Below are 14,433 nucleotides of genomic sequence, written 5' to 3' on the forward strand. Positions count from 1 at the left end.
CCTTTAGGATTTTGCCTGTGCTTAGCTCCATCCCGAAAAACTCCCCAGTCTTTGTTGATGTCAAGCATACCCATTCCATGATGCAGCCACCACCATGCCCTAAACATAAGGCTTTGCATTTAGGCCAAAAAGTGTACTCCTTTTCAGTATTACTTTTGTGCCTTGTTAAATACACATTCATGTTTTGGAATATTTTTTCATTCTGCATATTTTTCTTCTTGTCCTTTAGGTCATTATTTTTGAGTCACTACAATGTTGTTGATCCATCCTCAATTCTCCTATCACAGCCACACTCTGTAGTCTTTTTAATACATCATCCATAACATCATTATTAACTTGACCATGCTTAAAGATATATTCAAATGTCTGATTTATTATTGTTACCCATCTACCAATCACTGCCGTTCTTTATGATGCTTTCGAAAATCTCCCTGGTCTTTGTAGTTGAATCTGTGCTTGAAATTCAATACTTGACTGAGGGACCTTACAGATGTTGTATTTATGGAGGACAGAGGTAGTCATTCAAAAATCATGTCAACCCCTATTATTTCACACAGAATCCATATAACTTTTGTGATTTAAGCCAAATTTGACTTCTGAACTAATTTAGTCTTGCCTAAACAAAGTAGGTGATACTTATACAACAACTATACTTTATTTTTTATTTTATTTTTTTAAATATGCATTTTCTTTTCGCTTTGACACTACGGTGTGTTTTATGTAGATCAACGACCCAAAAAATATCACAATTACATCTATTTCAATCCCACTTTAAAATGCAACAAAATGTGAAAAAAGTTCAAACGTTGCAGTTTAAATTTGTGTTATCGATTCTTCTTCCATAGGCTCAAGTGGGTGTAGACTTTCTATAGGCACAGTACATGATGAAAAAAAATAAATGTATAAAATACTTTTCAGGGGAAAACATCCCTTTACTCTTTACTTACTTGGACAGCTTGGGCTGTATCATGCGTTTCATGCTGTCTTTCATGACAGCATTTATCAGCAGAGTCTTCTGCCACCCTTCCCCTGAAAATACAAAATCGGCAATTTAAAAAGTAATCAAGACGCCACATTCTGATAGTGGTGATGTCACATAACAAGGATGCAAGAAGCACTAAGGTCTAACATTTATTATTTTTGTACTCACATCTTTTCATCTTGACGTCGTCAGTAGGTCCGATCCTTTTACTCATCTTCTCTCTGGCTTCTGGATTAGCAGGTGGGCCCTGTGGGAGTCGGAGAGGTAATGTTAAAACATGGAGATATACTGTACCAGTCAAAAGTTCGGACACACCTACTCATTCCTGGATTTTCTTTATTTTTACTATTTTCTACATTGTAGAATAATAGTGAAGACATCAAAACTATGAAATAACACATATGGAATGATGCTGTAAACAAAAAAAAAGTGTTAAACAAATCAAAATACAGTTTATATTTCAGATTCTTCAAAGTAGCCACCCTTTGCCTTGATGACAGCTTTGCACACTCTTTGTATTCTCTCAAACAGCTTCACCTGGAATGCTTTTCCAAGAGTCTTGAAGGAGTTCCCACATATGCTGAGCACTTGCTGGCTGCTTTTCCTTCACTCTGTGGACCAACTCATCCCAAACCATCTCAATTGGGTTGCAGTCCGGTGATTGTGAAGGCCAGGTCATCTGATGTAGCTCTCCATCACTCTCCTTCTTGGTCAAATGGCCATGCCACAGCCCGGAGGTGTGTTGGGTCATTGTCCTGTTGAAAAACAAATGATAGTGGGACTAAGCGTAAACCAGATGGGATGGCGTACCGCTACACAATGCTGTGGTAGCCATGCTGGTTAAGTGTGCCTTGAATTCTAAATAAATCACAGTGTCACCAGCAATGCACCCCCACACCTCCATGCTTCATGGTGGGAACCACACATGCGGCGAACATCCGTTCACCTACTCTGCATCTCACAAACACACGGCTGTTGGAACCAAAAATCTCAGATTTGGACTCATCAGACCAAAGGATAGAGTTCCACCAGTCTGATGTCCATTGCTCGTGTTTCTTGGCCCAAGCAAGTCTCTTCTTATTATTGGTGTCTTTTAGTGGTTTCTTTGTAGCAATTCGATCATGAAGGCTTAATTCACGCAGTCTCCTCTGAACAGTTGATGTTAAAATGTGTGTGTTACTTGAACTCTGTGAAGCATTCATTTGGGATGGAATTTCTGAGTCTGGTAACTCCAATGAACTTATCCTCTGCAGCAGACGTAACTCTGGGTCTTCCTTTCCTGTGGCGGTCGTCATGAGAGCCAGTTTCATTATAGCGCTTGATGGTTTTTGCGACTGCACTTGAAGAAACTTTCAAAGTTCCTGAAATTTTCCGGATTGATTGACCTTCATGTCTTTCAATAATGGTAGACTCGTTTCTCTTTGCTTATTTGAGCTGTGCTTGCCATAATATGGATGTGGTCTTTTACAAATTAGGACTATCTTGTCACAACTGACTGGCTCAAACACATTAAGTAGGAAAGAAATGACAAATTAACTTTTAACAAGGAACACCTGTTAATTAAAATGCATTCCAGGCGACTACCTCATGAAGCTGGTTGAGAGAATGCCAAGAGTGTGCAAAGCTGTCATCAAGGCAAAGGGTGGCTACTTTGAAGAATCTCAAATATATTTTGATTTGTTTAACACTTTTTTAGTTACTACATGATTCCATGTGTTATTTCATAGTTTTTATGTCTTCACTATTATTCTACAATGTAGAAAATAGTACAAATAAAGAAAAAACCTTGAATGAGTAGGTGTGTCCAAACTTTTTTACTGGTACTGTAGTAACCAAAAAAGTGTTTAAACAAAGCAAAATATATTTTATATTTGAGATTCTTCAAAGTAGCCACCCTTTGCCTTGATGACAGCTTCGCACACTCCAGGCATTCTCTTAACCAGCTTCATGAGGTAGTCAATTAACAGGTGTGCCTTATTAAAAGTTAATTTGTGGAATTTCTTTCCTTTTTAAAGCGTTTGAGCCAAATCAGTTGTGTTGTGACAAGGTAGGGGTGGTATACAGAAGATAGCCCTATTTGGTAAAACACCAAGTCCATATTATGGCAAGAGCAGCTCAAATAAGCAAAGAGAAATGACAGTCCATCATTACTTTAAGACATGAAGGTCAGTCAATTGGGGAATTTAAGAACTTTGAAAGTTTCTTCAAGTGCAGTCACAAAAACTGTCTCATGACCGCCACAGGAAAGGAAGACCCAGAGTTACCTATGCTGAAGAGGATAAGTTCATTGGAGTTACCAGCCTCAGAAATTGCAGCCAAAATAAATGCTTCAGAGCTCAAGTAACAGACATCTCAACATCAACAGTTCAAAGAATGCGTGAATTAAGCCTTCATGATCTAATTGCTGCAAAGAAACCACTACTAAAAGGACACCAATAAGAAGAAGAGACTTGCTTGGGCCAAGAAACACGAGCAATGGACATTAGATCGTGGAAATCTGTCCTTTGGTCTGATGAGTCCAAATCAGAGATTTTTGGTTCCAACAGCCGTGTCTTTGTGAGATGCAGAGTAGGTGAACGGATGTTCGCCGCATGTGTGGCTCCCACCATGTTGCATGGAGGAGGAGGTGTGATGGTGCTTTGCTGGTGACACTGTCAGTGGTTTACTTAGATTTCAAGGCACACTTAACCAGCATGGCTACCACAGCATTCTGCTGCGATAAGCCATTCCATCTGGTTTGGGCTTAGTTGGACTATCATTTGTTTTTCAACAGGACAATGACCTAACACACCTCCAGGCTGTGTAAGGGCCATTTGACCAAGGAGAGTGATGGAGTGCTGCATCAGATGACCTGCCCTCCACAATCACCCGACCGCAACCCAATTGAGATGGTTTGGGATGAGTTTGACCACAGAGTAAAGGATAAGCATCCAACAAGTGCTCAGCATATGTGGGAACTCCTTCAAGACTGTTGGAAAAGCATTCCAGGTGAAGCTGGTTGAGATAATGCCAAGAGCGTGCAAATCTGTCAAGGCAACGGGTGGCTACTTTGAAGAATCTCAAATATAAAATATATTTTGATTCGTTTAACACTTTTTTGGTTACAACATGATCAAATATGTGTTATTTCATAGTTTGTCTTCACTACTATTCTACAATGTAGAAAATAGTCAAATAAAGAAAAACGCTTCAATGAGTAGGTGTGTCCAAACTTTTGACTGGTACTGTACCTTTGACCAAAGCTATATTCGCCTGACCCTGCTCATATTGTGCTGAATCTGCAGTCTGATACCCACCAGAAATGTGACTTTATCTCTGAAATAGGGCTTCAGAAAGCTCCCCAAGAAAAGCTTCAGTGTGGGTTGTCCAGAAGTGGTAGCCTGGGGAGTTCCTGTGCCAGAGAGCTGAGTCATAATCTCTTTCTGTAGGGAAAGACGGACATTATTACATGGCACAGCTTCATTTAACAGATTCCATACGGCACCTTTAAGAAAAGCTGTATGCTTTTAGTTGTTGGCCTCTTACTTGTTGGTGTTGATTGGCTGATAACAGTTGCTCCAGCTCCTCTAATTTCTCTTTCAACACTTCCTGGTAAACAAGGTTCATTTGCAGACATGTATCTGTGTTCTGGGGTAGATCCAGCTCCTCAGCACTGTCCTCTTTGCTCTACCAGACGTGGGAGAAAGGAGAGGGCAGGCATTTTACAGACACCTTACTTGACATACTGTATTATTTACATCATGTGATAAACTGGAGTGATAGAATAGTGAAAATGATAATCAATACGAACCGATTCTGTTTCACTTCCTTGGACATCCTCATCTGTTTCAACACATTATAAAAAAAAGTCACACGTGGTAGAAATGCAGGAAAATGTATTCATGAAACAATGCATAACCTGTTTAAAGAACACAAGGCAAGGGCAATGGCTACCTGACATCATCTCAGCATTAGATGCATTTGGGCCAAGAGTGCACTCCAACTCTTCAATCTCTCTCTGTATTTGCTCCCGCTCTGCCTCCAGGTTCCCCGGAGGACCCTAGAAGAGCAGGTTAACATTATTTCTCAATTCATCTGAGCTAAATCACACGGTACTATTGGTGATGTCAATGAGTCTTACCAAATCTTCTGGTTGAGATGCATTATCGTCTGATCCGTCATCTGACAACAGTAAAAAAAATAAAAAAGTTAAAGTACATTTAGGAAGCCCTTAGCCAAGCAAACACAGCCAAGGAGTTGGAGACTAAATTGCATTCTATGATTAGACTAGGGTCCAGTTTTTCAAGTTATCGATAGGATTAAAAGCATAGAAATATAATTAATAGAATGGAAGTTCCCATTCATGTCAATGATTTGTAATTGTTATACATTTAATACTATCCATAGGCGAAACCTATATCGATAACTTCTGAAAAACTGGGGGTCAGGGTCTCTCTCTGCAAGCTCACTGCAACAATAATGCGGAAGCAACCCCCCACCCCCCCTTCCCAAAAAAAGAATGAATAAACATAATTTTCTGTGTTTCATCATTGTCCTTCAATTCGCAACAGGCTGAATGTACTTCACAAGAGAAAGCATCCAAGCGAGCGAAACAGCCCCCCCCCCCCCCTCTCTCGCTCTACGTGTAAGCCATCTATCTGACGCGGTCTGGTCCAAACGAGTATGACATTGTTGTCGCCCGTAACATTGAAGCAAGGGAAGCCAGTGAGGATCTGGCCTCCTTTGACCAAAAAAAGTATTACAAAATGTGCCAATCAGCGTTGAGCTAAACTGAGCGAGCTCAACAGTGAATGGTCCTGGCGCACCAAAAAAAGTATCAAGGGAAGCCAGTTTGGATTTGGCTTCACTCCTATTAAATCCCATTGAGAGCATGCCTCATTGACAGAAAAACATGAATAGTTGCATCATTGCGTTGTTGTCCTCCGGTGGCTACCTAGCCAGCTAGCTAGAATTGACCCTTTCCTAAATTAGCCATGGAGATATGGATTTGGACTTGTGGTTTTACTTAATTCTCCGTACTGGCCAATGATTATAATGGTGATTCTGATCCAACCATTAATTCATACATTGTTGTTGCCCTGGTCTTAAGAGGATGGAAGTTCAATCTGTAGAAGGCTAATGTTGACTAGCTAACGTTGCCCATGAATAGAAGTTAGGCTAGTGAGCAAGCATTTTAGCCAGGTAGCCTAGGACAACAAAAAAACATAAGCATGTACTGTATGACAGAGTGATAGACCGTTTCGTCAACATGAAAAAAAGGTCATTGGCGTTTCTCTACAAGTAGGGTGAGTCAACATGTTTTCGACTTGCCCAAACACACAGAAATCAGAACCATGGACAGCCACATCATATTTAGCTAACATTGATTGGACTAAACAGTCACTGTATTAGACTAAGCAGAGGTGATTTTATGATGTTGAAATTTGCGACTTGCAGTAACTCGGTGATTCTAAATCAATAGTTGTTTAGTGGTCCGAAGATTTCGTTAACATGAACTTGCTAGGTCATGTAACTGTCTGTCACAATACAGGCAATATGCTGTGTGGACTTCTCGGGACAGAGGTTGCTACCGGTTTTGTGATAAACCAAGGTGTGGTTGAATTTATTCTGCAACTGTCTTCTTATAGTCTCGGCCGGCCTTGTGTGTGTGTGTGCGCGTGTGCGTGTGCGTGTGTATATATATATATAGTAACGAACCCTATTGGACTGGTCCCCCCTACCACACGGAACCCCACTAATCTACAGACGGAAACGCACGAGGTGGCTAAAAACAGACTTCCCTCCATCTTCTACCAGCTTGCTACCTATGGCTCGGCTAGCTATCTAATTCTCACTGGACCCTTTGATCACTCGGCTAAGCATGCCTCTCCTTAATGTCAATATGCCTTGTCCATTGCTGTTCTGGTTTGTGTTTATTGGCTTATTTCACTGTAGAGCCTCTAGCCCTGCTCATTATACCTTACCCAACCTCTCAGTTCCTCCACCCACACATGCTATGACATCTTCTGGTTTCAATTATGTTTCTAGAGACAATATCTCTCTCATCATCACTAAATGCCTAGGTTTACCTCCACTGTATTCACATCCTACCATATCTTTGTCTGTATATTATACCTTGAAGCTATTTTATCGCCCCCAGAAACCTGCTCCTTTTTGTCTCTATTCCGGACGTCACAGACGACCAATTCTTATAGCTTTTATCCGTACCCTTATCCTCATCCTTCTCTGTTCCTCTGGTGATGTTGAGGTGAATCCAGGCCCTGCAGTGCCTTGTTCCACTCCTACTCCCCAGGTGCTCTCTTTTGATGACTTCTGTAACCGTAATAGCCTAAATTTCATGCATGTTAACATTAGAAGCCTCCTCCCTAAGTTTGTTTTATTCACTGCTTTAGCACACTCTGCCAACGTGGATGTCCTAGCCATGTCTGAATCCTGGCTTAGGAAGACCACCAAAAACTGAAATCTTCATCCCTAACTACAACGTTTTCAGACAAGATAGAACGGCCAAAGGGGACGGTGTTGCAATCTACTGCAGAGATAGCCTGCAGAGTTCTGTCCTACTATCCAGGTCTGTACCCAAACAATTTGAACTTCTACTTTTAAAAATCCATCTCTCTAAAAACAAGTCTCTTACCGTTGCCGCCTGCTATAGACCACCCTCAGCTGTGCTCTGGACACCATATGTGAACTGATTGCCCCCCATCTATCTTTAGAGCTCGTGCTACTAGGTGACCTAAACTGGGACATGCTTAACACCCCAGCCATCCTACAATCCAAGCTTGATGCCCTCAATCTCACACAAATTATTAATGAACCCACCAGGTACCACCCCAAAGCCTTAAACACTGGCACCCTCATAGATATTATCCTAACAAACTTGCCCTCTAAATACACCTCCGCTGTTTTCAACCAAGATCTCAGCGATCACTGCCTCATTGCCTGCATCCGTAATGGGTCAGCGGTCAAACGACCTCCACTCATCACTGTCAAACGCTCCCTGAAACAATTCAGCGAGCAAGCCTTTCTCATCGACCTGGCCCGGGTATCCTGGAAGGATATTGACCTCATTCCGTCAGTAGAGGATGCCTGGTTATTTTTTTTAAATGCCTTCCTCACCATCTTAAATAATCATGCCCCATTCAAAAAATGTAGAACCAGGAACAAATATAGCCCTTGGTTCTCCCCAGACCTGACTCCCCTTAACCAACACAAAAACATCCTGTGGCGTTCTGCATTAGCATCGAACAGCCCCCGTGATATGCAACTTTCCAGGAAAGTTAGAAACCAATATACACAGGCAGTTAGAAAAGTCAAGGCTAGCTTTTTCAAGAAGAAATTTGCTTCCTGCAACACAAATTCAAAAAAGTTCTGTGACATTGTAAAGTCCATTGAGAATAAGAACACCTCCTCCCAACTGCACACTGCACTGAGGATAGGAAACTCTGTCACCACCGATAAACCCACTATAATTGAGAATTTCAATAAGCATTTTTCTACGGCTGGCCATGCTTTCCACCTGGCTACCCCTACTGCAGTCAACAGCACTGCAACCCTCACAGCTACTCGCCCAAGCCTTCCCCATTTCTCCTTCTCCCAAATCCATTCAGCTGATGTTCTGAAAGAGCTGCAAAATCTGGACCCCTACAAATCAGCCGGGCTAGACAATCTGGACCCTTTCTTTCTAAAATTATCTGCCGAAATTATTGCAACCCCTATTACTAGCCTGTTCAACCTCTCTTTGGTGTCGTCTGAGATTCCCATAGATTGGAAAGCAGCTGCTGTCATCCCCCTCTTCAAAGGAGGGGACACTCTTGACCCAAATTGCTACAGACCTATATCCATCCTACCCTGCCTTTCTAAGGTCTTCGAAAGCCAAGTCAACAAACAGATCACCGACCATTTCGAATCCCACCGCACCTTCTCCGCTATGCAATCTGGTTTCAGAGCTGGTCATGGGTGCACCTCAGCCACGCTCAAGGTCCTAAACGATATTGTAACCGCCATCGATAAGAAACAATACTGTGCTGCCGTATTCACTGACCTGGCCAAAGCTTTTGACTCTGTCAATCACCACATTCTCATCAGTAGACTCAATAGCCTTGGTTTCTCAAATGATTGCATCGCCTGGTTCACCAACTACTTCTCTGATAGAGTTCAGTGTGTCAAATCGGAGGGCCTGTTGTCCGGACCTCTGGCAGTCTATGGGGGTGCCACAGGGTTCAATTCTTGGGCCGACTCTTTTCTCTGTATACATCAATGATGTCGTTCTTGCTGCTGGTGAGTCTCTGATCTACCTCGACGCAGACGACACCATTCTGTATACTTCTGGCCCTTCTTTGGACACTGTGTTAACAACCCTCCAGACGAGCTTCAATGCCATACAACTCTCCTTCCGTGGTCTCCAACTGCTCCTAAATACAAGTAAAACTAAATGCATGCTCTTCAACCGATCGCTGCCTGCACCTGCCCGCCTGTCCAGCATCAGTACTCTGGACGGTTCTGACTTAGAATATGTGGACAACTACAAATACCTAGGTGTCTGGCTAGACTGTAAACTCTCCTTCCAGACTCACATCAAACATCTCCAATCCAAAGTTAAATCTAGAATTGGCTTCCTATTTCACAACAAAGCATCCTTCACTCATGCTGCCAAACATACCCTCGTAAAACTGACCATCCTATCGATCCTCGACTTCGGCGATGTCATTTACAAAATAGCCTCCAATACCCTACTCAACAAACTGGATGCAGTCTATCACAGTGCCATCCGTTTTGTCACCAAAGCCCCATATACTACCCACCACTGCGACCTGTACGCTCTCGTTGGCTGGCCTTCGCTTCATAATCGTCGCCAAACCCACTGGCTCCAGGTCATCTACAAGACCCTGCTAGGTAAAGTCCCCCCTTATCTCCGCTCAAAGCCAATTCCTCCTTTGGCTGTCTCTCCTTCCAGTTCTCTGCTGCCAATGACTGGAACGAACTACAAAAAAATCTCTGAAACTAGAAACACTTATCTCCCTCACTAGCTTTAAGCACCAGCTGTTAGAGCAGCTCTCAGATCACTGCACCTGTACATAGCCCATCTATAATTTAGCCCAAACGACCACCCCTTCCCCTACTGTATTTATTTATTTTGCTCCTTTGCACCCCATTATTTATTTCTACTTTGCACTTTCTTCTACTACAAATCTACCATTCCAGTGTTTTACTTGCTATATTGTATTTACTTTGCCACCATGGCCTTTTTTGCCTTTACCTCCCTTATCTCACCACATTTGCTCACATTGTATATAGACTTATTTTTCTACTGTATTATTGACTATGTTTGTTTTACTCCATGTGTAACTCTGTGTTGTATGTTGTCGAACTGCTTTGCTTTATCTTGGCCAGGTGGCAATTGTAAATGACAACTTGTTCTCAACTTGCCTACCTGGTTAAATAATGGTGAAATAAATAAAATAAAAATAAATAAAATAAGCTTGGATATGGAATCTGCCGCTTGAGCATTATTTTGGGGCACAGTCGATAGTGCGCGGGACTTTGGGCTAGAAGGTTGAGGGTTCGAGACTTGGTCCCTGCCCGTTTCATTACTAGATATTGTAATGAAACAGCAGGGAGCAGGTCTCGAACCCTCGACCTTCTAGCCCAAAGTCCCGCGCACTATCGACTGTGCCACAAAAGCATGCTCAAGCGGCAGAGTCGATATCCGCGCTTATAAACCCAGGGTCGTTACACTACTCCCGCCTTTCAAAGAGCGCGTCCTCGCGCCAGCTTGCAACTAAGTTTTACAGGTACGCGCGCACCGGCCAAGCATGCAAGGTCCGATCACTTCTGACACCAATGTAACGAAGCTGGCAGGGAGCAGGTCTCGAACCCTCGACCTTCTAGCCCTAAGTCCAGCGCGCTATCGACTGTGCCGCAAAAGCATGCTCAAGCAGTAGAGTCGATATCTGCGCTGGACTTCGAGCTAGAAGGTCGAGGGTTCGAGACCTGCTCCCTGCCTGTTTCATTGGTGTACAGTTGTGGCCAAAAGTTGAGAATGACACAAATATTCATTTTCACAAAGTCTGCTGCCTCAGTTTGTATGATGGCAATTTGCATATACTCCAGAATGTTATGAAGAGTGATTAGATGAAAGTCCCTTTTTGCCATGCAAATGAACTGAATCCCCCCAAAAAATGTTCACTGCATTTCAGCCCTGCCACAAAAGGACCAGCTGACATGTCAGTGATTCTCTCGTTAACACAGGTGTGAGTGTTGACGAGGAGAAGGCTGGAGATCACTCTGTCATGCTGATTGAGTTCGAATAACAGACTGGAAGCTTCAAAAGGAGGGTGGTGCTTGGAATCATTGTTCTTCCTCTATCAACCATGGTTACCTGCAAGGAAACACGTGCCGTCATCATTGCTTTGCACAAAAAGGGCTTCACAGGAAAGGATATTGCTGCCAGTAAGATTGCACCTAAATCAACCATTTATCAGATCATCAAGAACTTCAAGGAGAGCGGTTCAATTGTTGTAAAGGCGGCTTCAGGGCGCCCAAGAAAGTCCAACAAGCGCCAGGACCATCTCCTAAAGTGGATTCAGCTGCGGGATTGGGGCACCACCAGTACAGAGCTTGCTCAGGAATGGCAGGCTGGTGTGAGTGCATCTGCACACACAGTGAGGCCAAGACTTTTGGACGATGGCCTGGTGTCAAGAAGGGCAGCAAAGAAGCCACTTCTCTCCAGGAAAAACATCAGGGACAGACTGATATTCTGCAAAAGTTACAGGGATTGGACTGCTGAGGACTGGGGTAAAGTCATTTTCTCTGATGAATCCCCTTTCCGATTGTTTGGGGCATCCGGAAAAAAGCTTGTCCGGAGAAGACAAGGTGAGCGCTACCATCAGTCCTCTGTCATGCCAACAGTAAAGCATCCTGAGACCATTCATGTGTGGGGTTGCTTCTCAGCCAAGGGAGTGGGCTCACTCACAATTTTCCCCAAGAACACAGCCATAAATAAAGAATGGTACCAACACATCCTCCGAGAGCAACTTCTCCCAACCATCCAGGAACAGTTTGGTGGTGAACAATGCCTTTTCCAGCATGATGGATCACCTTGTCATAAGGCTAAAGTGATAACTAAGTGGCTCGAGGAACAAAACATAGATATTTTGGGTCCATGGCCAGGAAACTCACCAGACCTTAATCCCATTGAGAACTTGTGGTCAATCCTCTAGAGGCGGGTGGACAAACAAAAACCCACAAATTCTGACAAACTCCAAGCATTGATTATGAAAGAATGGGCTGCCATCAGTCAGGATGTGGCCCAGAAGTTAATTGACAGCATGCCAGGGCGGATTGCAGAGGTCTTGAAAAAGAAGGGTCAACACTGCAAATATTGACTCTTTGCATCAACTTCATGTAATTGTCAAAAGACTTTGACGCTTATGAAATGCATGTAATTATACTTCAGTATTCCATAGTAACAACTGACCAAAATATCTAAAGACAATGAAGCAGCAAACTTTGTGTCATTCTCAACTGTTGGCCACAAGTGTGTGTGTGATAGATAGATATATATATATATATCTATCTATCATGGTCGCAAGGCATATGAATTAACAGGGTTATAAAGTAAACAACGCAATTATCCCAACACATAGGTTGTAATATGTCTTCCTTAATGATTTTACCCACGCACCCCTAACTTACTGCTTTAATATACTTCAGATACCCACCAGATGAACAACTGTCTGAAGATAGTTCAATGGAGTTGCTTTCGGGACCAAGGGTGCGCTCGAGCACCAAAATTTGGCGTTCGACTTTCTTCCTCTGTGCAATTAGGTCATCCGAGGACATAATGGATGAGACACCTTTATAATAATAAAAATTTAAAAAAAGTTAAATGAATGATAACAAAACCAGGGATACATTTATTGTAGGACAATATGCATTGAAAATACAGGACGTTACAGTAGCTAGCTGACAACATTGAAAGGAAGCTGGGGGAGCGTGCTGGAATCCAACCCCATTCGCGAGCAGCAACATCACATTTGCAGGTAGCTAACGTACTTTAGTAACTAGCAAACAACATCTGAACTAAACCCAACGTGCACAAAAAAGCAACATCCCTCAACTTAAGCATCAGTCAAAAGTGTTCTAATTTAGCTAGCTAGCTAGCCATGCAGTCTTGACCAGGAGGAGCATCTGAAAGCTTGCTAACGCTACTTACCAAGACTGTCATCCAAGTTAACAGATGTGTCTTCTTATGTTATACATAAAATATTATGTAGAAACAAATATATTTAACTAGCTAAGTCCCACTGAAATTGTCTGACATGCTATTTCACTGAAGATCTCTACGTGCTACAAACGACACTGCTGGAATATTAACATATTTCCCAGAGTGCAATTGTGAAGGAATCAAAGTTTGTTGTTTTTAAAAATTATATTATTGTTTATCATGCATAAACAATCTAGACACATATTCACCGAATATTCCTACTCAAATACTATTACTTGATTAAAAATAATCAAATGTTACGTTGTAATATTCAAATATCCACAATGCAACGCGGGTATCATAGTAAACGTCACAGCCTTGTACAGAGTCGCTAATGTTGTTGAAGCCAAAGATGATCGATATACTGACAAGATACATGTCTCTTCGCCATAATAATGGGAGTCGTTGTCCACAAAGAGGCAACGCCTATCCTTTCTTTGGATTGGTGAATACATCCTATTATTGTAATCAGTTTTGGATTATTCGATAACGGTTGTTGACGCCTGTATTCAATGGGAGAGATGCTAGTATGCTACTAGCCTCATACCATGAATACACATAGCCATCTCGAATATAAATTGTTTTTCCTCAAAGTTGCCGGGATATCACGTGTCCTACTTATGTCAGTAAACTCATAACGTAAGCATTACGAAACTTCTATTAGTGCAAATAAACCTCAGGTAGCAAATAAGCCATGAATTACTTTGTTGACCAATTCGACTCTCGTTGGGCTCCATACAAAAACGCTTGGGAGGGTTCGGGTCCCCGTTTTTGGCCTTGTGTGAGATCTGTCGACGTGCCCTTGAGCAGGGCATTGACCGTAGATGTTTCTGTGTGTCGCTCTGAATGGGAGTCTGTTGGGTGACTGGTGTGGTGTAGTTGTTGAGCGGCTTCACTGAAAGTATATTGCATGTTTTGGATATTCAATAAAATGAAAACTCATGACTTGGTGGGCGAAACGCCGAAAAAACGCCACCTGCTAGTGGGAGACAGATTTTTCCTCCGAGTTGGGCCTCTCTCTTCCTCTTCCTCTCTGTTGCAGCACAAGTTTATCAAAGCCACCACACAATTGTGACAAACTGCTGGAGCAGTTCAACCTTATTGGGCACAGGGGGAGGGTAGTGTTTTTTTCCCCCCTGATTTACATTCGCTCTTTTGCAGGTTTTAATATACCATTTCTTCCATT

The 14,433-nt window shown here is 42.5% G+C and overlaps 1 protein-coding gene across 1 annotated transcript in view; it reads right to left on the bottom strand.

Annotated features, from left to right (window-relative positions):
• LOC106580121 (uncharacterized) overlaps positions 1 to 13,365 on the bottom strand; it is a 28,418-nt gene extending 15,053 nt beyond the window's left edge. The window contains exons 1-9 of the mRNA XM_014160815.3: positions 13,197 to 13,365; positions 12,703 to 12,837; positions 5,103 to 5,143; positions 4,916 to 5,021; positions 4,773 to 4,804; positions 4,508 to 4,648; positions 4,279 to 4,404; positions 1,151 to 1,229; positions 948 to 1,029 (exon numbers count right to left, since the gene is read on the bottom strand). Of these exons, the coding sequence (XP_014016290.2) occupies positions 948 to 1,029; positions 1,151 to 1,229; positions 4,279 to 4,404; positions 4,508 to 4,648; positions 4,773 to 4,804; positions 4,916 to 5,021; positions 5,103 to 5,143; positions 12,703 to 12,823 (728 nt within the window). The 5' untranslated portion in view covers positions 12,824 to 12,837; positions 13,197 to 13,365. The remainder of the gene's footprint in view (positions 1 to 947; positions 1,030 to 1,150; positions 1,230 to 4,278; positions 4,405 to 4,507; positions 4,649 to 4,772; positions 4,805 to 4,915; positions 5,022 to 5,102; positions 5,144 to 12,702; positions 12,838 to 13,196) is intronic.
• Positions 13,366 to 14,433: the final 1,068 nt, after the last annotated feature.

Source organism: Salmo salar, chromosome 20 (genome assembly GCF_965601325.2).
Source record: "Salmo salar chromosome 20, fSalSal1, whole genome shotgun sequence".
Taxonomy (NCBI): Eukaryota; Metazoa; Chordata; class Actinopteri; order Salmoniformes; family Salmonidae; genus Salmo; species Salmo salar.